Below are 25,169 nucleotides of genomic sequence, written 5' to 3'. Positions count from 1 at the left end.
AACCTCTGTCCCCCTCCCGCTATTTGCCAACCACTGTGCTAAGAATTGCCATAAATGTTATCCACTTAGTCCTTGTTCCAAATATACGAAGTAGTCATATTTTATTCCTATTTTACTGATGACAAAGCTGAGGCTCAAAGAGATAAAGCAATAGTCCTTTAAGGGGCGGAGGGAGGGACTGCTCCTGAATCCGCCTGCTGTGGCTGCAAGCACAGCAGAGCTTCTCAGCTTTGTGGGGGGCAGTGTCCCTGTGCAGCGTGGCCCTGCGGATCCCCAGGCGAGGCACAGCAGGGCCACGGAAGCTCATTCCAGGGCTCGGAGCCAGGGCCCACGACTCGTAGCTCTGTGATCGTGGACAATGACTTCTTTCTTTGAACTTCTTCATCTTTTAAAAAGGGATGATATTTTCTCTCCAGTTGCCATTAATATTTGATTGGAGAAAGTAGGCAAAATGCCTGCCATATATTCTGTTTCTGTTCTATTCTAATGACAAAAATGGCCCATTAAACAGACATTATGAAATCAGGCTACTCGGAGAGCCCCTCAGGGGAATTCTCTGCTCTGAATCCTCATTGCCATTGGCAGGGTTAGACCATGCAGCTCTTCATCAATGCAGGAGAGCCGCCCCGAGTGCCTGAGTTGGACACTTAGAGGATGCAAACTTAGAGGACTCTGGGGTCCCAGCCCTTGAGGGATAAGTAAAGGGACAGAGAACAGGTGTCACGTGTGATTCCTCAGCCCCGGACGGGTGATGGCTGTTGTGGCGCCCAGGACTTGTTCCACCATCAGGGATCATTTCCCTGTTTTCCTCTTGCAACTTCAGCCTCCCCTCCACTCATGATTGCCACAATCCCTAGAAACCTACACTCAGCGGCTGTCAGAACCCGCCCTGCTCACCACTGTCCCTGTCTGCCCTGTGCGGACACCACAGAGGATGCCGACGCCTCGGATGCCTGCAAAAGAGGCAAAGTCAAGGGCCTGGTCCCCACTCTGTGTCCCCTCCCCTTCCGTCGTACCCCTCCCCTTAATGAAGATTCCCAAACAGCATGGCCTTCATTCATGCGTGTGCGCTGAAATACTCCAGATGGCTCAGGAAATATTCAGACCTAATCTGAAGGATCCTGTGGGAGGCAAATTACCAGCATCTCCTTTCTCCATGACAATTCCCCGAGACCTGGAAGTATTCCCTCAATTAATAGCAGTGGGAGCCCGCATTGTGTGTGAAGTCCTATGCTCTGTGCTGAGGGTCCAGGAGGTAAACAAAATACACCCTCAGCTTCGTACAGCTTAACAACCCATAGAGGAGAGAGCACCAATCATTATGGGACTGAGTGACAGCAGAAAGGACACAGGTGGGTGGATGCATTAGCAGCAGGTGCAAAGGTATGGCAGGAGACAGCTAAGAGTGGGGGGCTGGTGGGCACAGGAAGGGAAATGCCAAGGCGGTGCCTGCTCTTCATAAGCCAGCCTAATTTTGGAGTTGTCCCTTACATCGTACAAAAATGCACCCACATTCTATCTCTGATGTGCATTGTAGTATTTCTGGTAACAAAATTATTTTGAAATAATTTAAAAGTGATCTTGCTTGGGGCCAGCACTGTGGTGTAGTGGGTAAAGCTGCTATCTGCAGTGCCAGCATCCCATATGGGTGCCGATTTGAGTCCTAGCTGCTCCACTTCTGATCCAGCTCTCTGCTATGGCCTGGGAAAGCAGTAGACTATGACTCCAGTGCTTGGGTCCCTGTACCCGCATGGGAAGACCTGGAAGAAGCTCCTGGCTCCTGGCTTCAGATTGGTGCAGCTCCAGCCATTTCAGCCATCAGAGGGAGTAAACCAGCAGATGGAAGACCCCTCTCTTTCTCTGCCTTGCCTCTCTGTAACTCTGCCTTTCAAATAAATAAATAAATCTTTTTTTTTAAAGTGATCTTGCTTTCAATATTATTTGGTACCCAACCACTCACTAATTTACCATTGCCAACGTGCTCACCAATCATGTTGTTCCTTTGAGAATTTTGATCTCCAGTAAGGCTCACCTATAGCTTACTGTTAAGTATAAAGAAGAAAATCTTAACACTACATTTGACATAACATGGGTACAGGAAAGGCATGTAGATATATCAGCAATAATCAAATGCTTGTCAAGTTTCAATTGCACAGTTCTCATATTTTTCAGCCAACACATTGTTTTTCTAGGCCTTAAAACATTTCAGTAAGCCCTCAAGTCTCCTGGCCACAGAGAAGAATCAGGGAGAGAGGAAGACAGGACAGGGAAGGTGTGAAAAGCTCCTGAAAGTTCTCAAACAGCAGGGAGGGCTGAGTCGCCCCCTCAGGGCAGCAGGGACATGGCAGTGATACCAACCAGGAAAGGGGGAGGGCTGGAATCCTTGCTCTGGCTGTCCCCAGTAGATGAACAGCGGCAAGCACATGGAGTGGAGAGCGGAACTTCAACAGAGCAGGGAGGCGAAGGCTGGGGGAGCCCAGGAGACATGTGAGAAGGCCCTCTCACACCGTGAGGGTGAAGACAGAGAAAAGAACATATTCCCAGGCAACCAGGCAGGGGACCTAGGAAGAGCATCTCAAAGTTGCGGTAGAGGGCTGGCATGGCAGCACAGTGGGTAAAGCCTGCAACATCGGCATCCCATATGGGTGACAGTTCAAGTCCCAGCTGCTCCACTTCCAACCAGCTCCCTGCTAATGCACCTGGGAAAGCAATAGAAGATGGTCCAAGTGCTTAGGCCTCTGCACCCAACTGGGGGAACCGGAAGAAGCTCCAGCCCCAGCCATTTGGGGAATGAACCAGCCAATGGAAGTTCACTCTCTCTCTCTCCATCTCTGTGTGAGTTTCTTCCTCTGTGTAACTCTGACTTTCCAATAAATAAAATCTTTTAAAAATATTTGCAGTAGAACCAGGAAGTGACACTGTCCAGTGATGAGACTCCCACAGCAGACTCCAGGAGGCTCTTCCCTTGGAGATTCGTTCAATTGCTCCTGCTGCTACCCAGGCCACAGGGCTTCTCCCGAGCTGTGCGTAGGCAAGCAGAGTGTGCGTCTTCGCAGCCAGCCAGCAGCAGCTCTGCAGAGCCACCATCTTCCCCTGGGCACTGACCATGTTCTAGCACTCTGCATCATCCGCTCACTCAAGCCGTATCACAGCCTGCAGAGGTAGACGCCATTATTTCCAGGTTCAGATCAAACTGGAGGCCCAGAGTAATTTGGCAACTCTCCCAAGGTTACACGGTTGTTAGGTGGGGGGAGAGGGGAGAGTCTGAAGCTGGCAGGTCATACCTTTCCCAGAATACTTGTCACTGCCCATGAATTCTGGGTCAATATCACCACTCTCACTGACACTGAAGAAAGATTTATGGATTATATCTTCCTATACTAATATTTTACACATTACATGTAACGTCTCATTTAGTCATCATAAGACTTGCTTTGATATGATAATACACTGGGTCTGGCAATTTTCTTTTGAATTGGATCCTAAGGGCCATGGGACCTGCAGGTGCATCTCCTATGAGCAGGTCCCAACATGGAAAAACACAGAGGCAGCAAAATGAAACCACATTCAAACAGACAACATAGTCTACTGGAAAAGAGAGTTTACTTTAGATATTTTCCAGGTCTTACAACAAAGGGTAATGGGTACAAAATAAAATGTGACATTTCCCTGCATTGTGGCAGCAAAGACTCCTTGAGCCAAGTCTGTGGACAGGAGAGCAAAATCTGAGAAGAAAGCACTGATCTAAAGGATAAGGATGGAAATGTAGTTCCATGGCTGATTAGACAAGGATCCCTCAAAAAGTTCATGGAAGGTGTCCATTCTAAAAACACTATGCACAGATTTTAAAAATTTATTGAACTAATAACCTTGTGCTTTAATTCCACTTTTCCAAAAGCTTTTTGAGGGTATCTGAGGGGAGGGAGGAAGAGGGAAGGATTCCAAATGAGTCCCAGGTTTCTGAGCTGGGCAGGCAGGTTGCTGTTTACCAAATAGAGTAAGAGTTGGATCCTTTTCAGCATCAACGTGTAGGGTTGAGGTGGGTATCAGAACGCAGTCAGATATGGAGACCTGGAGCTCAGAGGAGATGGGGACAGATCAGTGTCTAGACAGAGTTTATGTAAAAGACTCATCAAGTGCAGAAATCACAAATTAAAAACAGTGAATCTGCGACCCTAGAGCAGGTCCTTCCTCCACGTGCATAAGCTGGATAGAGTTTTTGTTCAAAAGACAGAGCTGGTCTGTAGTGCACAGGGAAGTAAAGAGAGAAATTCCTCCAACTGACCTGGGTAAATTCCAATTTTTCTTTGATGCAGAGACACAACCATACCTTAAGAAGAAGAAAAGCTAAGACACGGATGCCCTAAGGACAAGAGAGGGACAGATGTGGGAGAGGAAATGTCAGGTGCTGAAAATTCAGAGCCTGCTGAAGCCAAGTCGAAGGGACAGATGTGAACCTGCACCTATTTGACACGTGTTAATGCCAACAAGGGAGAGAATCGATTCTGCTCCAAACAGGGGGCTGTGACTTGTGAGTAATAAGAAACAAAAGTCATTGATTATCAGCCACGTGTTTGCAGAGCTATTGTCCATGGAAACACAGAAGAATAAAGAGAGCATGTAGGTTTTAACAGCTGCAGATGGGCATGGCCACGTAACCAAAGCTGCTATTCCAGCATGCAGGGCAGGGTGGAAACTGATGCACGTTCTGAAGACCTTCCGCAAAGTCTCAGAAATGCTTGCTGACCCAGCAGTGGCACTCCAGTCACTTATGTTTATGCACATTAATATCTAGCAGGGCATTAATTTTAAATTCTTGAAAATTAGAGAAGACTTGACCGGCCAAACATCAGGACAAAACCAACCTCACATCCACATAACGACATATCAAGTCCTAAAACAACGCTTTCACTTTCTTGTCCCCTTTCCACCTACTCTATGGCACTCTGGCTCCTCCTCCTTGCTGTTCACGCAGACTCACCAGGGCCTGTCAGGCTGCCAAATCCCAGGGAAGCCCTGGGGCAGATCTTCCTCAATCCTGCAGCCAGGGGACCGCCTCCTCCGCCCTGCGGTATCATCTTCCTCTGTTTCTACAGTTCCACCTTCACAGTCCAACCCCACACTGGTGGCGTCCGTCCCACAGCCTGGTTCCCCTCGCTCTCCTCACCCCCTAGGCCAATTGTGTTTGCTACCACGGCTTCGTGGGGGCGGAAATCCGCACTTTGATGGAAAACCACACATTGTCTATAGCACGCGCTTCCTGGTTTTGGGATTCAGATTCTCTGGGAGCCATCTCATCACCCTGGAAGCTACGGACAATCGGCAGCAGCTCAGAACTATTCCTGTCTGCAAACTTGTACACGGATCTTGCTGGGGGAAGGACAAACCCCACCCCCTACAAAGAAGGTAGAAGTCGTTTGCCTCTATTTGCATATTCATTTCATTCCTGATCCACAAATGCTTCTCTCTGGATTTTCCCATGTACTATGTCTCACACCTTGTCAGTTTCCTATTAATGAATTCAACAAAATCATGTTCAGTTCTACATTTTATACAAGAGCGCTACAAAAAATTCATGGGTGATGGAATTAAATGTTTTCCCATAAACTTTTAAAGCCTCTAATGTCAGAGTCATGACTTCACTTTTTCTTGAAGTTTATATTTTAGGAGTTTTAACGGCATAAAGAGCTGAAGAACCCAAATGTGCCCCCATTCCTAACCATTTCCGGCCTGATTTGTACACACAAATGAGCATCGTTGATTCCTATTACTCATGGAAATGTTCTATATGGTTGCTCCAAACTGGCACACACTGAACCACTGCTCCGAGAGGAAACCTGAGCTAGGTGCCTGCAAGCCTCTGGTCTCAATATTTGCTTTTTAACCGACAACTGCACAAGCTAGTTGTGTGTGTGCTCTGCTTAAAGACACTTTGCTTAATATATACTACTGATTGATTAGCATTGAATTCACAGCCAGCAGCACCAGCACGCATGCCTGAAGGGAGCTCCCCTAACACAGCTATTTTATCCACAAGGCACATCCCAGCCTTCCTGTGCTTGGAAACATCACAGATCCCTTGAGCACTACACTCGGGGACATTCTAAACAGTGAGTACACAGTGTGAAAAACAGGGCTCTAAGCAGATGATAAAGAGGACCCATTTGCAGTGCAAAAGGTGGAACAAGGGTCACCCATTTGACACCACCTGGGAGCACAGGCATTGGGCCACTGCAAGTCCTCACTGCTCCGTGCATGTCTGATGTCTGTGAATGCTGAGGACCCAACCTCAGTGTTGATGTTGGTGCCATCTGTGCATTTCCGTGAGCAGGTGAACTTGCAAACATGGACTCTGCACGTAACACAGACTGTATCCTGTGTCTATGTTCTATTTAATGTATGTTTCCTCCACTAGTCTTCAGGATCCATAACGATTCAGACCATGTCTGTCTTGTCTGTCACGCTACAGAGCTAAACACACAGCTCCATGCATGGCTGCCATGTAGAGTTTTTCAATGTGTACCTGTATTTATTAAAGGAAAAACATGGGAAAATGATCATTATAAATTGTTAAATATCATTGGGGCCAGTGTTGTGGCGTAGTGGGTTAAGCTGCCACCTAGGATGCCAGCATCCCATACGGGTGCCAGTTTGAGCCCCAGTTGCTCTACTTCTGATGTAGCTCCCTACTGATGCTCCAGAAAAAGCAGAGGGTGCCCCAGCCCTTGGGTCCCTGGGCCCCTGCACCCATGTGGAAGACCTGGGAGAAGCTCCTGTCTTTGGCCTGGTCCAACACTGCCATTGTGGCCATTTAGGGAGTGAATCAGCAGACGGAAGACCTTTCTGTCTATCTCTATAACTCTGCCTTTCAAATAAATAAAAATAATCTTTAAATAAGAAGTTTACAGAACATGTGTATGTGGACTCAATTTTGTCCAAGGACACATGCATATCTACATTTTAAAGAAACAGTAACCAGCAGGCTTTGTTGCATAGATGAGATGCTGCATGCGATGCCCACAACCCCCACCAGAGGGCCCGGGTTCAAGTCCTGACTCTGCTTCCAGTTCCAGTTTCCTGCTAATGCTCACCCTGGGAGGCAGCCGTGACGGCTGAGTGGTTGAGTCCCTGCCACCACATGGGAGACCTGGACCGAGTCTCAACTCCTGGTTTCAGCCTAAATAACATGAGCTGCTCAGGAATTTGGGTAATGAACCAGCAGATTGCAGATTTCTCTGTCTCTTTGCCTTTAAAAAAAAAACACTCATGGGAAGAGTTACACCAAAATCTAAAGCAGTCATTTCTATGTGGTGGTGTTAGTGGAGGACTTTGACTTTCTACTTTTATGTTTCTACTTTTATGCTGCATCATCCAAGATAAAATAATAACATTTATTTCATCACCACAAAACGCCATCAGGATGCGAACACCGCCTTAACTTTTCCACTAAGTTCAGCACAAGTTTGAATAGCTCCTGGCACCACAGGCTCCCCAACTCACAGGAAAACATCTTGGTCAGCGTTTTTACCCTGCTCGTATGACAGGTTTCATGGCATACCCCCACAGGGCCCAGCACTCTGCTAGGTAATATCTTTTCTCTAATGTCTTTCTGAATGTGTGGCCGCAATGGACGGTCACGCTGTAGAGCTTTTTTGTGCTATGTATTATGGACATCCCATTGCTCAAGTCATGCTCAACTCCAGATTCATCACAACAGATTAGCTTGATAAGCGCACGTAGCTGGAGATGTATTCTCATCCTTCCTTCTAACTGCTGGCTGTGCCAGCCACAGAGATCTGTCCTCAAGGGATATAGAATTGAGCCCATTCAGGACAGCGAGATGGCCGCTGGATGTCAAAGCTGCCGCAGCACTGCTAACATGCTCAGGGGTGGGTGCAGGGACCGTCAAGTGTGTGTTCTGTCTGTAAAGGCAATTAAGGGTCATGTTATTGACTTCTTCCTTTTAGGGGATATTCCTCCGGGCTCCATCTGATTGTGTTTAGTTCATATACTGGCCTATATAAAACAGCCTGGGTCAAGTTTAAATGGATTTACTGCTTACCCCTCAAAGAGAAAACAATACCATTCAATTAATCAGAACTCCCGCCGCCTCCGTCCCACGGCCCCCACCTTCCCTCCAAGGCACCTGGTTAATCCAAGATTCATAGCACACAGAAACCTGCTGCGAGCAGACAGCGGGAATTGGAAGGATTTGGGGTCAGCGGGTGCTGTTTTAAAGCCATTATGAGATTTAAGACGTGAGGACAATTACTGAATTCCTCAGAGCCTCAATGTCCCCCCGTATAAAGTGGGAATGATCACCTGAGCTAGTCCCAGGGTTACTGTATCAACAGACGTGCACAGTGCTCTAGGGAGACAGGACCCACAGACACAGCGCTCTAGGAAGACAGGACTATAAATGGCTCCACACACAGGGGATGCTGGCCCCACGGGCGGGCGGGCTGCAGCGCTCTCCTCCCAGGGGGTCTGCTCTGCCACTGCATCTGAGGTCAGCAGATTTGCAGTCTCCCAGGGTGAAGCTCCCCGGGACAGCCTCTAAGGTTCCATCTTTCTCTCCTCTATGTGACCATCTTTTTTCCCTCCCAACCCCTCACCTGGAGCGTAGTAAGCCATTTCACTAACGGTGCTAGGATAATAGACTAACTATTCAGAAAAGGAAGTTGAAACCCTACCACCTACCAAAGGCCAACATAAAACCCAGTGATGAATTAAATTTCAAGACAGGAAATGATTAAAAATGCCACCTGGATAACAGCTATCATCAATGAGTCCCCCTATACTGGGTCATTTTAATTTCCATGTATGCATCCGATTTTTCAGTCTCAGTACACATTCACATCTTCAGAAGCTTCAGGCATTCAGCACCTACTGACCAAGTGCCTGCGCACGCCAGGCAAAATTCCAGGCACTGGTGACCAGAACAGATAAGGGTGCTGTCCTTGGGGAGTACAGAGTCTCATGTAATAGACACCCATTTTATAATCACTGAGTTGTGTAAGTTTTGTGAACTGTGTTTTTAAATGGTTAAATAGGAAAGTGAATAGGAGGCTAATTGAGATCAGGATGCCAGACATGGTCAGGGCAAAGAATGATGACGACTTAGTTATGGAAGGGTTGCCAGGGGAGAGTGTTCCAGCAAAAGGGGTTGGTCTGTGCAAAGGCCCTGAGGCAGAAAAGAACTTGGCCATGGTATTTTTGAGGAACAAAGAAAGAGGAGAGTGGCTGGCCCATGCGAGTAAGGTAGAGGAGAATGCAGAAGAAAAAAATGTAGAGAAATAGGAATAAATATAGACTGGAGATGCCATGTATGCTGATGAAATGGGGCAAAATTAAAACAAAATGATAGTGCATAATTCTGGCAAGGTTACACTGAAACTGTTCACATCATTATAAAACAGCATAATTATTTCATTGAAAGCAATCTGTGGCACGTAGCAAAAGCCATAAGGATGTCTCTCTTTTAATACCTCATTCCTTGAAATTTCATCTCAGAAATTTATTCAAGCAGAAGGCTACAGGCAGGAAGATGGTGACATTTTGGAAACATCTAAATATTCAACAATGTGGGAATCATTTTGCAAATTAAGGTAATCAGACACACTGGAGTCATTAAACAAGGTGGAAACTCCTTAAGAACCTGTGAAATATTTACTTTCTGGTGTGCAGAGGCAGTGGGGACTACAAAGGGCACAAGGGACACGATTACCTAAGCACGGGGTCAGTGGTTGAAGGGGAAGACGCACAAGCCAAGTACTGACCTAACCGGAAGGTGGGCTCAATTTCCTAGTTTCAATGAGTTGATTTTGTATTTCAAAAATTTTCTTCTTTCCAAGTATGAATATGGAAAAGAAGGAAGCAGCACCTGTTACGGTAGCTGGAATGACTGTATCCACATCCAACTTGAGCTTAGCCCGGCTAAGGTGGTCGGAACACTTACAAGGGACTCCTGGTCCAAGACCTTCCCAGGAGGGGGACCTACAGCAATGGCGGATGGACATCCGCTCCCTGCTGGATACACACAGGCACCCCAACCTCACTCTCAGCTCCTGCCACACCTGCCCTCTGTCTCAGCATGAACTGTGGGTCACGCCACAGAGGGAAAGGACTCAGACACAACACCGCACACCCGCGTTCCTGTGTTCTCTGGCCCATGGTCATTTCTTTGCTCTGCATCAAGCCATGTTTGTGCTCCGCGGGTCTCTCCCATGCTTCCTAGTGAACCAGGACCTCTGCATTCTGGGGTGGGCAGTGGCGGGCAAGGGCCCTGGGCATCTTCTGGCTTTGACATTGTTTGGCTGAGACTGTGTTACTGGGACAGTGGCCTTCTCAGGCCCTTCTGTGAATGCAGCCAGTGGCTGTCACCGCCCCTTGGATTCATGGTAGTGAGGGTCTTGGGGCTGACAGGAGAGGAGGGCCTGGGTACCTAAAGAGAATGAGTCTCTAGGACATTAATGTGCCATGGGATCCCATTCACCAAGCGCCTACTACATCCTAGACTTTGCAGCAGGCATCGAGTCACACAGCCAGGTGTCAGACTCCATAGGTGCTAACCTCAGCTGCTCCCCAGCGTGTGTGACTCGGTGCAAAGCACTCAACACTAGAGGTGTTAGTGATGCTGGACTACCTACCTCACCGGGTGCAGAGCCGCAGACGTGTTCACTGAGGAAAACCCTCACTGAGCACATCATAAGCACCAATGACAATCTCCACCCAGCCAGGGAACCAGCATTGTCCCCATTTAACAGATGGGGACACTGGTTCAGAGAAGTCAAGCAAATTACCCAAGGCACAGCATCCTAACGACAATTGATATGCAAACTCAGATGGATCTGAACGCAAATCCCTCATGTGATTGTCCTTCATTCCATTTGAACATGGAGACCGAAGGTTGGTTGACATTCCAGGGCTTTGCAAATATGCAACTGGCCCTGCACCTTCCAAAAGTGACAGATTTGCTAACTGCAACAAAATAACCTGCCACATTTATATAGGGTATGTCCCAATTGATAGTAGTATTTCACATTCACATTTGACCATAAGGGAGGAAGCTCATTTAAATAACATCAATTTTAAACAGCACACAAAACAATAAGAAAACATGAGCAGTGATTCATAACATCAGGGCCTGAATGTGTAAGTACTTCTGGGGTCTTCACAAAGTGTGTGGAAAGTGTGCATCATGAAAAAACATGCAGGAACTTCACACTGTTTAGACCCCAAGGAACTTGTCATTTCATTTTCCATGAAGTTTAGGAAATGCTTCCGTGTGTGTCGTGTCTGTGTGTACAGTCGGTGTCCATAAACGTGCACAAACACAGACTAAAACACATTTTTGAAGTAGGGATGTCCTTGAGAAGGCTTAAACCCCAGAACTAAGGATCCTCCACCACTTAACGTTCAGCTCCACATGAAAGACATGCGAGGGAGAACCTGGAAACAGAGCCTGGAGAAGCTGAACTGCCCTGGAAATGTGAAGAACAGGACTTTGCTGTACTGTGAGTGACGTGCGAGAGAGGGGAGAGGAAGAAAGAGGGAGGTGCCTTTCTCTGAAGGGAGGAGAGAACCTCCACTTTGACTATGACCTTGTCTAAACAAGATAAGAGTCGGAGAACTCAAGGGGCTTCCATAGCCTTGGAAACTCATGACTGGTGCATAGGGAGATTATTGATGCCATAAACAGGAGTGTCAATTTGTAAAGTCAACAACAGGAGTCACTGTGCACTTACTCCTCATGTAGGATCTCTGTCCTTAATGTGCTGTACACTGAGGCTTAATGCTATAACGAGTACTCAAACAGTATATTTCCTTCGTGTTTCTATGGGGGTGCAAACGATTGAAATCTTTACTTAATGTATACTAAACTGATCTTCTGTAAAAAAAAAAAAAAGAAATTATCAATTCCCAACTTGACTCTCACTGGGATTAAACATGACAATAGGTCTGATCTGATTTCATCATCATTTAAAAAAAAATCATCTATTATTTTTCACTTTATGTTTCTGTGTGGGAACAAACTGTTGAAATCCTTACTTAAGGTATACTAAGCTGATCTTCTGTATATTAAGATAATCGAAAATGAATCTTGATGTGAATGGAAGGGGAGAGGGAGTGGGAAAGGGGAGGGTTGTGGGTGGGAGGGACGGTATGGGGGGGAAAGCCATTGTAACCCATGAGTCGTACTTTGGAAATTTATATTCATTAAATAAAAGATAAAAAAAAAAGTCTCTGCTGAAAGGACACATAAGGAATGATTTTGGAGTTGTTTGCTGGGAAGGTGCCAACCCCTGTGTCCCATCGAATACCAAGAGAAGATTCCTGCTCCAGCAAACAGCCTCTGTCCGTGGGGCTCTGGGAGACTGCTGGCAAAGGGCCCAGGTTCCCAAGAGGTTCTGTGAGGATGGCCAAGACAATCAGCCTGATATTCCAGCTTTCAGGGCAGGCAGGGGATGGAGACCAAGAGTTTCTCTGCCTACCCCCGCCTGCAGGATCCGGAGAGGGGCACTCTGGTCAATACTTTACAGTTCTCACTGATAAGCTGGCCCCAACTGATATGCAGATGCTGTGTTTATCACAAAACTGGAACAGTGATTACATACGCAGCTTTTAAGCCGATCTTTTAAACTTACGGCATGAGCAATGATCCATGCATGCAATTAGGCATTCTCTGAACACGTGGTTTGTAAGACCGGCACAGAATTCCACCGTGAGCATGCCCCACAATTCACTTCACCAGTCTACTTTTATTGGTGCGCTTAAGTGATTACAAAGTTTTTGTCCTTATAAATAATGCAATGATGACCTCTAGGTATAAAACTCCTTTTGAGTAGCTCTGATTATTTTGTTAGAAAAAAAATCAGCAAATTGTCCGCTAAATATGCTATGCCTGTTTAATCCAGCTGCAGAAATGCCCGTAAGAGCTCGCTGTGTTGCTCCTTGCCAATGCTGATCATCAGCAATTTAAAAATACGCTTTGGTAATATAGGCAAAATCTATTTATTTGATTATCTGTGACTCTGGATATTTTTAATATGGGTTTCTCCGTTCATTTTGTTGGGCAATTATCTCTTTACACCGTTCAGCTTTTTTTCCCTATCAGTGTGATTACATTTTAATGTTACAGTCCTTTATGGATAAGGATTATTTTTCCCTTTTTGCAGTTCTGTCCCACATTTCCCCACATCCAGTGGGGATGTGTGAATATTAACATGCACAGAAGGTCTTCTTTTCCTTTTCCTTTCAACAGTAAATTTGCAAAGTGTGACCTCAGTGGTGCTTTGTTGGCTTTTCATGATCTGGGAATCCTTCTCAATAAAAAAAAATGTTTTAAATTTCCTGCCAGCTCCTGCTTTTTTGTACCTCTAAGCTCTCTTTAAGATTTTATTTGACAGGTAGAGTTACAAACAAGTGAGAGACAGACAGAAAGGTCTTCCTTCTGTTGGTTCACTCCCCAGATGGCCACCACGGCCGGCGCTGCGCCGATCTGAAGCCAGGAGCCAGGTGCTTCCTCCTGGTCTGCCATGGGGTGCAGGGCCCAAGCACTTGGGCCATCCTCCACTGCATTCCCAGGCCACAGCAGAGAGCTGGACTGGAAGAGGGGCAACCGGGACTAGAACCCGGTGCCCATATGGGATGCCTGCACCGCAGGCAGAGGATTAACCAAGTGAGCCACGGTGCTGGCCCCTACCTTTAAGCTCTTAACATATCCATAATTTATTTGGCACAACATGATATATATACAATAGATGCTAATTTTTCAGATTATTTGTACCATGTACAATTTATTAATCATGTACTACTTGGTAAATTCATATAAGTTTTAAAAGTCAGTTCACCATATACTGTATTTTTTCTGGGCTTTAATTACCATACTTATTATAAATGTTGGTATCTCACAGAGAAATTACTCACACCACATTTTCAGAGTGTTCTTGACTTCTCTCCCTTGTATATTCTTTCAGATCAATTTTTAAATCACTTTGTCAAGTTCCCAAAAGAATCCCATTAGGAGTTTGACTGCAATTGTATTAAACCCATAAATTAATTTGGAGAGAATTGATATCTTCACAATATTAAATTTGCTAATCCAAAACATGATATATTGCTCCATTTATTCAGGTCTCATTTTATCATCCTCAATAAAATTTTGTTGGTGTATGTATTTTCATATAGATTCTGCAGATTTCATAGTTTACTCCTCAGCATTTATACTTTAATTGCATTTGAGAATATGATACATTTTATTATATTTTTATAACAGTTATTTTGGCATATGACTATTGATTTCTGTTTATTTGCTTTGTGTTTGACCATAATACTGAAATCTTTCAGTCATTCTAATAGTTTTTTTTTTTTTTTAAGTTTATTCTCAGAGGCTTTCAGGCTATAAGAACATTTTCTGCTTGAAATAAGAAAGTGCCTTCCCATTCCCAGCTTATGAAGAATTCTGATCAGTAATGAAAGCTGAATTTTTTCAAATTACTTTTCAGTCTCTCTTGAGAGGATCAGATGGCTTTTATCCTTTGACCTACTGATATGAGGCATTATACCAATAGTTTTTCTAATATTCAACATTTTTTCATCAGCACCATCTTGGGATACACCCAGCTTGGTCCTGGCACATCATGCTTTCATAATGGTGTGGGATTCTGGGGATGATACTAGAGAATGAGTTCTACGGCTACACAGTTAACGTTCCAATTTCACCTGGGCCACTTGGGCAAGTGTGTGACCTTGGGTAAGACGCCGCCTCCCAGACCATCAATGGAAGCAATTACACTCACCCATAAAGTTGCTGCAAGAGGTACATGCAGAATACTCCAAACAAGCTCAAAACACATTTTGCATATGGTAGCTATTCAACTTGCTTGCTGCTGTTTTCATTACTACAATCATATTTATTTTATGTTATTGCAAACTTTTCATAGCCTTGTAGTGACTGACCTCTACTTTTTAAACATTTTGAGGCTAACTTTAGAAAATCTGATTCACTTGATAAACAAGCCGTGTTAGCTTTTATCATGATGAATACCTTTCTGTAGCCTACTCTCCTTTCCAAATCTCTATCTTCACGATCAAGGGAGACTGCGTGAGTATTTGCTGACGGGCTCTGTTCTTCACCTTCCAGACACCCCAGGAAATGTGAGATGGCAGCGAAATCTAAGTGCAGCAGGTTGTTCCATGGGACTTTTCTTCTCCTTTTGGAATTTTACCTAACCAAGGAGAGTAGGCAGCAATATTGCCACAGTCCACAGACTGTGGAGGGGCCTGAGGAGGGGCCCAATTGGAAACCCACTCCCTTCCCTCCCACCACCGCAGTCAGTTCATTCAAGATAAAGATGCCGGTTGGCAGGAGAAAGTCTCCGACGCCATGAATTCTAGGTTGAAGGAGAAAGGATCTTACCTTCTGTCCACCTCTTTCTTAAACCTAGGGACGGGAAATCTGTGGAGTCACTCACAGACGTCGTGAGTATAATGGAAAAGGAGAGACAGTCTTCAAGAAGTGCAGGACATCTCATGCCCTAGCAGGTGTCTGTCCTCTACAGACATACCCTAGCTTCTACAGCCTTTATGGTCAGGGCAGGCTCCTTGGATTACTCATCCCTCTTCTCTCTTCCAACCCTGGGCATGCAAGAAGGTGTAGATGCTGTAAGCGGCAGCGGTGGCGGGGGGTGGGGTGGGGGTGGGGGATGCAAGAACAGCCAGTGCACCTTCTCCATTCCTCTTCAGGAAGTGGTAGCCATCTCTGTGGCTGCCTTCAAGGCTCACCTGCACTGCAGCAGCAGCAAGGTTCTTGTGAGCATAGTGTGGTCTGCACAGATGGCCCCCCCCCCCCCGCCCTAGTTTCTCGTGGTCTTAAGATTTCTCCACTGGTCTTTTGAATCCACTGATTGCATTTCTTTGGCTCCAGATGGGTGGTGATGTGTTTTAGACGGCTAATCTTGCCATGCTCCTGTAAGCTTTATAAGTCATCTCACCAGGACTATGGCAGGGCAGAGATGGGTGTTAGAGGTCTCTGCTCACATGGCCATCCTGCCCAGGAGGAAGCTCCATTTACTTCCAGTTCAGAGCCACCATAGGTAGGTCAGACCAGGCTAGTCCACTTCACAGATGATGCTGTCAAAGTTTAGACACAGAGAGAAAAGGACTCACAAGGCTGGCGCTGGGGTCTTGTTCTCTTCTAGGCTTTGAATTACCTCCGTAAGTCTTCGAATTATCTTTTTTGTCCTGGAACTCCACGCAGGTCTCACTGGTCCCTCAAAGAACACAAAGGCCACCCCTGGATGCTAAGAGCTAAGGGTCGGGGCTCACCTCCTCTCTGTTCTGGACCCAGAGAGCCTCACTGTCGCAGCCTTGTCCTCCCCGACCAAAGAGGGACCTGGATACAGGGAACAGAGACAGAATTGGAAGAGACGACTGCCATCTTCCCCAGCAACCCTCATCAGGCGCCACGACAGCTACAAATCGATGACTCCAGACACCTGCGCAGCCACATCTGCCCACCCTCCTGCGGGAGCCACCACTTTTGTGGCAAATGATCATGGCCTTGGAGAATAACCCCAGTACCAACTGGAGAAGTGCATCTTACAGCAGAGTCCGCCGTGCCACAGGGAAGGGAACCTCCTTCGTTTCTGACAGCCCTTCCAAGACCTGTGATTTCTGTACAAACTACGTTCACTGCGGAGTTTCTATGGCCTGAATTTTCTGTGAGGCAGGTAACTTATCTCACGGAAGCTTGACAATGACAATCATCTCCCCTAAGTGGAAGAAAAAGAAACCGAGGCACAGAGGTAAAGGGATAAATCCCCAGTCACCTAGCCAGCACATGCCCTGTGCGAAATAAAAACCAGGTTCTGTGTGGGTGCAAACTATTGAAATCTTTACTTAATATATACTAAATTGATCTTCTGTATATAAAGAGAATTGAAAATGAATCTTGATGTGAATGGAATGGGAGAGGGAGCAGGAGATGGGAGGGTTGCGGGTGGGAGGGAAGTTATGGGGGGAAAAAGTGATTGTAATCCATAAGCTGTACTTTGGAAATTTATACTCATTAAATAAAAGTTAAAACCCCAATGAAGTGGTTCCCAGGACAGGAGTGGGCCTTCCCAAGTGTCCGACCTGGGCATCCATTCTCAAAGCTGCTGCCTTGGGTTCTCCCAGTGTTAGGCAAGGCAGCTCATGCCAGCAGTTGCCTCCTGCTGCCACTCCTGGGAACCCAGTGGGTACTGTCTGCACATGACCCTCTCCAGTTTTAGAGTAGCCAGGCTGCTACCGGCTAGGGAGGAAGAGTGACCCTCCAGCGGCAAGATAGCCTGCTAGGGGGGTTCTGAAACAGCACTTGCAGTGAGGCTGGGAGGGTACCAGGGCCCAGCTGCCGTCACTGGGTGTCTGCTCTTAGGGCTATGCTGGAAGAAGCCATCCAGCATTCTGTGCAACATCATGAAGCAGGAATTCTCACAGGATGATTGAGAACAACCAAAGAATATGGCCCACTTTCCAGATGCCGGTCCGTCCTGAGAAATGGACAAGACTTCCTGCCTTGACACAATGATGCATAATCTTAACATCCATAATATCAGCAGCAACAAATAATGATTTGTTTCATTATAGGCATCTAAAGAGCATTTTGAGCTTTTCAAGGCACTTTGATAAATATGATTGCATTTGCCCCCAGGCCTGTATCTCAGGAAGGATGGTGAATGATTGAACTGAGGAAAAGGAACAAAATGATGAATGAAATAAAAAATGAATGGGTTTCTCAGGAGAACAGCAACAAGACAGAGGATTTGATTGCTTTCTTCAATACCTGGAAGCCCCTTTGATCCTGAAGTCCAGGTCCAATCAGGTAGATCTCACGGAAGAGAAAGACATGGCCTGCTGGTCTGCAGACTTACATACTCCCATTGCCGGCGGTGAATCTGCACCTCAGACACGACACTCTCAAAGCTGAACTCGCATCCTTACCCTTCGATCCTATTTTCCATTGCACCAAGTGGTTCCACTACTCATCTCTCGGGCATCTCAGCCAGCAGTCTTGGGCGTCACCTTTCACTATCTTCTCCTGTCCCCATGTTCCCAGATTCCCGTCTGATATTCTGAACAAGTTCTGTTATAAGTGGCTAAAAATCTTAGCCTATTCAACTGGTAGGCTGCTCTGTAGCCAAACTCTAAACAACCCTCCCCCACAACACCCCACCTTTAAGGGCTGGATTCTGTTCCTAGAATCCCAAGTATCTACTTGGTCAGTGACCTGTCATAACTGGAAGAACCAGAATATATACCCACCTGTCTTTGCTGAGTAGCTCCCCCATCCCCTTAATCTTCTTGAGCCACACCCAAGCTGTTAACTTACTCTGCTCTTGGCATGTCCTTACTAGGCCACTCTCCGTCTCTAAAGCCTAGCACAGAACCTCAAAGAGGCTCAGGAACTGTTTGATGGGAAGTGTGTAGCAGCCATCCAATCTCGGCTGGTCTCCATTGTTACCAGTGTCCCCACCACCCCGTCCCACCTTCGAGAGGACACTTGGGAGCCAACGAAGTCCCCAGGCTAGAAACTCCATCAAGGAACATGGAGTGGTATCTCTCAGGCCCCCACACTTAGTTCTAAGCTCTTAATCATCTGTGATCCTGATCTGATGGTTTCTCAGTCTTGGTTTTCCTATCGGGTGCCTCTCAGAGCTGCCTCGGGGATCAGTTAACAGCTGATGGGCACCTCCTGAGGGGCATGTTGGTGCATCCCAGCCAATCAGTGGGGTGGCTGTGCACCAGCATCACTCAGAGGGCTCCCTAAAGCAGAGTCCTGGGTCTCACCCTGCGACTTCTGGTACATTAGGTCAGAAGAGTGAGCCTGAGAATATGCATTTCTAACAAGTGCAAAGTGGTATCTGTCTTAACTCCTTTGGGCTGCTACAACAGAACACGATACACCACTTATAAACAACAGAGAATTACTTTTACAGGTCTGGAGGTGGAGAAGTCCAAAACCATGGTCAAAATCAAGGTGTCAGTAGATCAGGTATCTGGGGAAAGCTTGTCTCCTGGTTCCCACACGTGTTTTCTTCCTGTGTTCCCAACACAAGGGGCAGGGGAGCTCTTGAGCTCCTTGGTGTCCTGTTTATTAGGGCACTGGTACCACTCATGACAGCTCCACCCTGTGGCCTCACTGCCTTCCAGACTTCAGCTCCAAATCCCGTCACATTGAGGATTATGCCTCTGTCTCACAGGGGTAGGGAAACGCCCAGCCCGTGGGCCATATGAGGTCCATGAAATCATTGGATCTGGCCTTGCCGATGCAACTGCAGGTGGGACTCCAAGTTCAATCATGCTATAGCAGGCTCATTTTTAAGTTGCTATCATTTTGTATGGCCTGCGAATGATGTTATGAATGTCCAAAATGGACAAAAAGGATCCCCACCCTGCTCCAGTCGACAGCAGCATGGGTGCTGCTGGTCCAGGGCCCTTCCTTGCCTGCTTCAGCACCACTGCTTGGAGCACTGCTCTCTGCATGCAGACCCTGTTCTCCCCCACGAAGCACACTATTTCAATACATGATTTCGTGTTTATGTTTTACCCTTTTTGTTGTTTTGTTGGAATCTTAACCCAGCCTGTAAATTCCTCTGGGCAGAAATTATACCTTCCACGCTCCACACTCTCATTTTCTGTTTTGTAAAATAATGAGTACATTTTCAGCGTGATTAATAATAGAGTAGAGAAAGGGGAGAAAAAACTCGGCCTACCAGTGCCAATAAGGAGCCTCTACAAATGGATATCAGCTCGGAAAGTCTCTTAAAAATTCATTATGAGGCAAGAATCGTTCCACCATCGGGGACAATGCAAGAAAGATTATTTTCTTGATGACACATCTTGTAGAATGTGGGTTATTCAAGATTTCAGCCATAACTTACTTAAACACTAACATTTCTTGAAATATAATACCACCAACAGCATTTTAACTCATAATTTTTATAGTGATAGCCACGCTATTGTGTTTTCAACTTGTAAAATCCATTACACAGTTGTGGCAACAGTTTGCAGTAGATTGTAAATTTTTATTGAGATGATCATCTTGTGATTGAATTTCAAAATGTATTACCTGATCATCAGCAAATAAGTCCATGGGGGCTGCTAAGGTACTTTGAATATCATTTATAATGATCAAAAACCCTGAAAACCCTTACACATACCCTGTGGAAAGAGAGAAATCTCATCAGCAGGATCAAATCAATTATTTTTATGGATGAATATCGCATTGCAAAGCTGAGATAAGGTATAACAAGTTTAATAACATACCCTTATGTCCTTTTAAAATAGTAAGTTTCATTATCAGGTTTCAATGAAGAATTTCACCAAAGACCTGCTTTTAAAATAATCAAGAAAATAGTATCTCTTTTCATCACTGTGGTTCAATAACCTTCAAAGGAACATTTCTAAACCACAAAAACACTCGCTATGCTTGGGTTACACGCTACCAACACACACTACTGAGATATTGAAGAATGGTTGCACTGAGTTCTAGTATAATGCTTGCTTTGAAAACATCAGTGTGGTGTAACACGAATGACATACCATGTACCAGTTCGGGCACACCATGAGTTGTGCATTTGCTAAGGTGTGATCTAAGGGAAGTAGAAAACTGCACTTGACTAAACTGAACCAGGTAGGAACACACAAAATAGACTGCACACACGCCCAGCACCCACCTGGCCCCTCAGGCTCACCACGTGCATTGGGAGCCTCTCCGTCTGCACCTGGTGGTACCGGCTGCCACCGACCACGGCCAGCCTTGCTTCCACACTACACCATAACCCACAGGCTGCCACCTTTCTAACACCTACCTTCATGAGCAAACTTCAAGTCTTCAAGGTAACCTGCTATGTGTTTTGTAGGATTTATGCATTTCTTAGCCATTAGACATGTTTAAATTTTGCCATCATTTCTATTAGATATCTTGTTTTTTAATGTGTCACTGATGACATAGGAGTGTGCTGCTCTGGGCCTCGTTTCTTCCTTCAACTTCCATAGTTTTTATTGACTAACTTGGCACGGTGTGGTGGTTTTTACGGACACATATGCCTGGCTGTTACACAAACAACTATGCTTCACTAAGCTTTTTGTGGTACAGTTGTTGTACTGATGGATCCAAAAGCCACCCATGACTCCTTATCCCATACGGCTCATGCCGCCTGCTTCCCCACTCCATACAGTAGCCCCAGCTCCGGCCACAAAGCCAAAGACACTTATTTCTCTATTTACTCATCATGGTGTAACCAAGGATCAAGGACACTGAGTAGACAACCGAGTGCAAACCCGGCTGTGCGACCAGGGACCATGACTATGACTTGGGATCAAAAGTTTTCAAATACTGTGCCTCTAGTCCTTCATGTTTACATGTGGGAAGAGTACTGTGAACGGTCACTTAGAGTGATAAAACTAGCTAAGACATACGATGCAATTTTTAAAAAATAGATAGCAAGCTATTTTAACATCTTGGGTCACAACCAGAGCCCACAGCAGCTCAGAGATACGTTAAAATCCACAGTCCCAAGTAGCAGTCCCTTTCTGGGCACACAGTGGAAGCCAGGAGGTTTCAGGAATAAAACTGGAACCAAGGGAGCCTCCGAGACACAGTCCTAGCCAGCACATTCTGAAACACCATCCAGGAACATCAGACACACAGTTGGATCCAGGAACCCACAGAGTTCTGAGAAGCCAGAGGCTCTTGGAGGAACAGGCCCAACCGTGACTCGGAGCAGGAGCCCCCAAAGGCTGAAGAGTCTGAGAGTTCTTAGGGATTAAGGTAGTTCCAGAACCAGTCAGGAGAAACTGGAGCCACCAGGGACACTGCCAGAATCAAAGGTCACAGGCTCAGCCCAGGGATTTGAGGGGTGAAGTCGGAATCACAAGCACTGACAAGATACAACTGAAGCCAGAAGCCCTCCAGGGTACAGTCTAGATGAGACCTTCCAGGGCAGAGCCAGGAGCCCTCAGAAACAGCAACAGGGACCCTCCTAGACACTATGAGCAGCGGAAGCCTCAGCCATGCACACGGGCACTGGGAGCCTTGGACAGACACACCAGCCTCCTATCAGAAACACTCTCAGAAGCAGGAACACTTCCAGAATTCAGGGAGTTCTCTGAATCACACTCAGAATCCCCAGAGACACAACCCAAGACAGGAGGTCCTTGAGGGCAACACCCAAACCTCGACTGTCTCATTCCGCAACAGGAAGCTCCCTCCCACCAAAGAGACGTAGGAACAAGCCCCAGACCAGCATCTCAACATGGAGCGAGAAGGAAGCTCTTACCAGCACACTTGGTCCTGGTGGTGAGGGGAGGCCCTGGTGGCCCCGTGCCCCCCTCGCCCGGTCGGGTGAGCAGCACACGGATCTCGTACTCCACGTCAGGGTCCAGGTGCCACAGCTTGTAGTTGGGAGAGTCGACGATGTGGGTCTCAGCCCAGGTGCCAGTGGTAGTGCGGTATTCCACCTCCTTCAGGATGATGGGGCCGTCTCCGATGATGGAGTTGGCATTGGGCTTGATCCACAGGTAGGTGGCCCCCACGGCCAGCAGCTCCGGGGGGGCAATGGGCGTGGGAGGCTCTGAAAGGCAAGCAATCAGCAGAGGACTCTCAGTGGTTTGCACAGCAGAATCCAAGCTCATGTGGACAAGTGGCAGAATTCCAGACACAGTCATATAAAAGAGCAAAAGACCTTTGTAAACCCCACACACCTCTCACTTTCTCACTTTCTAAAAAAGATTTACTTAAGAGGCATAGTTACAGAGAGAGGGAGAGAGAGACAGAGTGCAAAGGTCTTCCATCCACTGGTTCATCCCCCCCAAATAGCCACAACAGCCAGAGCTGAGCTGAGCTGAAGCAGGAGCCAGGAGCTTCTTCTGGGTCTCTCAGGTGGGTGCAGGGGCCCAAGCACTTGGGCCATTTTCTACTGCTTTCCCAGCCCCTCAGCAGAGAGCTGGATAACAAGTGAGCAGCCAAGACTTGAACCGGCGCCCATATGGGATGCCAGTGCCACAGGCAGTTGCTTAATCTGCTATGCTACAGCACCTAGTCCCCCATCCCCAACTTCTCCAGGTGGTCTTTGTCTTTTTTTTTTTTTTTTTTTTTTTGGCAGGCAGAGCTAGACAGTGAGAGACAGAGAGAAAGGTCTTCCTTTTTCCGTTGGTTCACCCCCCAAATGGCTGCCATGGCCGGTGCACTGCGCCGATCTGAAGTCAGGAGCCAGGTGCTTCTCCTGGTCTCCCATGCGGGTGCAGGGCCCAAGCACTTGGGCCATCCTCCACTGCACTCCCTGGCCACAGCAGAGAGCAGGACTGGAAGAGGAGCAACCAGGACAGAATCCGGCGCCCCAACCAGGACTAGAACCCAGGGTGCCAGCGCTGCAGGCAGATGATTAGCCAAGTGAGCTGCGGCGCCAGCCTCTCACTTCAGTTTTCAACAAATACAATACCTCCTTCACTGAAAGAAGGCAAAGAAAGAAGGAGGTATAAGGAAATGGTTTTTCCAGAGCACAGAGAAGCTGTTTGAGTGAAGATTCTTCCTCTCACCTGCAAAGGAAAACCTAGCTGCACGAAACCACAGTTCAGTTCACAATCCAGTCTGAGATGTGCAAACACAGCCCAAGTAGGACCACAATGATCATTAACAGACATTCTCCCCAAACCGTGATAGAAAGAACAGAGCTCTCACTCAACCCTGGTAGGTTCCTTCCAGCAGAGTGCCAGTTGCCAGAGAACACTCAGAATTAAGGGTCAAAGGATCATCTTGTATCTGCTCTGTGCTGCCACCTCTCTTCCATTAAGTTTCACGCGGTTAGGTAAAATTGCAACAGGCTTTTATAGTGGCTTCTTTCTGGCAATCCTTAACCCACTGGCAAAGCTGCAGAAATTAAATACTTATTTTGTTCTTCCTACATACCAGGAAAATTGACATGCATTATTTCACGTGATTTGGGTGACAAAATAATGACTTCTATTTTGATGGGGAAAAAAGAATTTTAGAATGCAAGTGATCAGGTCATGTAACCACATTCGTGGAGCAGGTATGGAGGGTGAAGGCCATGCCTGTGTAACTTCTTGGCCCAGGTCTCTGCTTGCAAGGTTGTCTGCCTCTTGGTACTCATTTTCTTTTAATCAAACTGGATGTTATTGCTTGTATTTAACAAAGACAGCAGTGTAAGAACAAAGAAAATGAGAAGAGAGGCTACATCCCGATTTGCTACCACCCCTTATAACAGCCAGTTTTATTTCTCCATATTCTATTCCAACTTTAATTCACGAACCTTTTTTCATGTGGTTACAACAACTCATAGACCTAGTGTGTATTTGTCTTCCCTCACTATGTGATGAGGACCTTACTTGTGACATGAAGTTTACTGTCATTGTCTCTGATAGCTGTGAAACAATCCATCAAGTTCCCACACTAACCATTTTCCAGGTTTGCTATGGTAAATGATCTGCACTAAACATTGTGCAAATGACTTCAGCTCTTGTCTTTGTTTTTAGGGCTAAATCCCAGGGATTGGATTATATCAAGGAGTATGAACAAGTCAGCAATCCTAGAGAATGAAGTAGAGTGAAGGATGCATTTAAGGGCAAGTTCAATGCAGATTTTGTTTGAGAACATGTTACTTTTGGGAGGTTTCTGTACTCCACATATTAACAAAGGCAGGTATGAATTTTAGCTTGGAACTCAGGCGAAGGTCTCAGGGTAGAGACTCATTCAGCATTCCCCTTCTATTAATTACCTAGCAGCAAAGATTCTCCAGAAACAGAATAATTGCTATAAAACAGGGGTGGACAATATTTTCTCAGTATGACTTGAAACAAATCTTCAGGGACAACTTCGGATTGCCACTATTATAGCCTTCCATTTGGTCGGAGAAGGAAATAAAGCAGATAGCCAAGCTGGATGCTCTTCTTTACAAAGCCATGGAGGTGATTACTCGAGACCTTGTTATCTCAAAGGTGTTTGCAAATTGATTTTTGGATAATTTGTTCCAGGTAGAGAAGTTAAGTTGGCAGACAAATAATTTCTGGGCTCATCCTTTGTGCATTTTAAATGTATAGACCCTTTGATCACCATTATCAAGTCTCCAGGGTTCCCATCAGGCTCCAATGAGGCCCCGAGGGTG

The 25,169-nt window shown here is 46.3% G+C and overlaps 1 protein-coding gene across 3 annotated transcripts in view; it reads right to left on the bottom strand.

Moving 5' to 3' along the window:
- Positions 1-25,169, bottom strand: part of PTPRT (protein tyrosine phosphatase receptor type T) — a 1,117,000-nt gene that overhangs the window by 573,510 nt on the left and 518,321 nt on the right. For all 3 annotated transcript variants that reach the window (XM_070051826.2, XM_051846098.3, XM_051846094.3), the window contains exon 7: positions 22,326-22,619. In XM_070051826.2, the coding sequence (XP_069907927.2) occupies positions 22,326-22,619 (294 nt within the window). The remainder of the gene's footprint in view (positions 1-22,325; positions 22,620-25,169) is intronic.

This window comes from Oryctolagus cuniculus, chromosome 11 (genome assembly GCF_051225735.1).
Source record: "Oryctolagus cuniculus isolate XC-2025 breed Fujian yellow rabbit chromosome 11, ASM5122573v1, whole genome shotgun sequence".
Taxonomy (NCBI): Eukaryota; Metazoa; Chordata; class Mammalia; order Lagomorpha; family Leporidae; genus Oryctolagus; species Oryctolagus cuniculus.
This window is presented reverse-complemented; position numbering and strand designations above follow the sequence as displayed.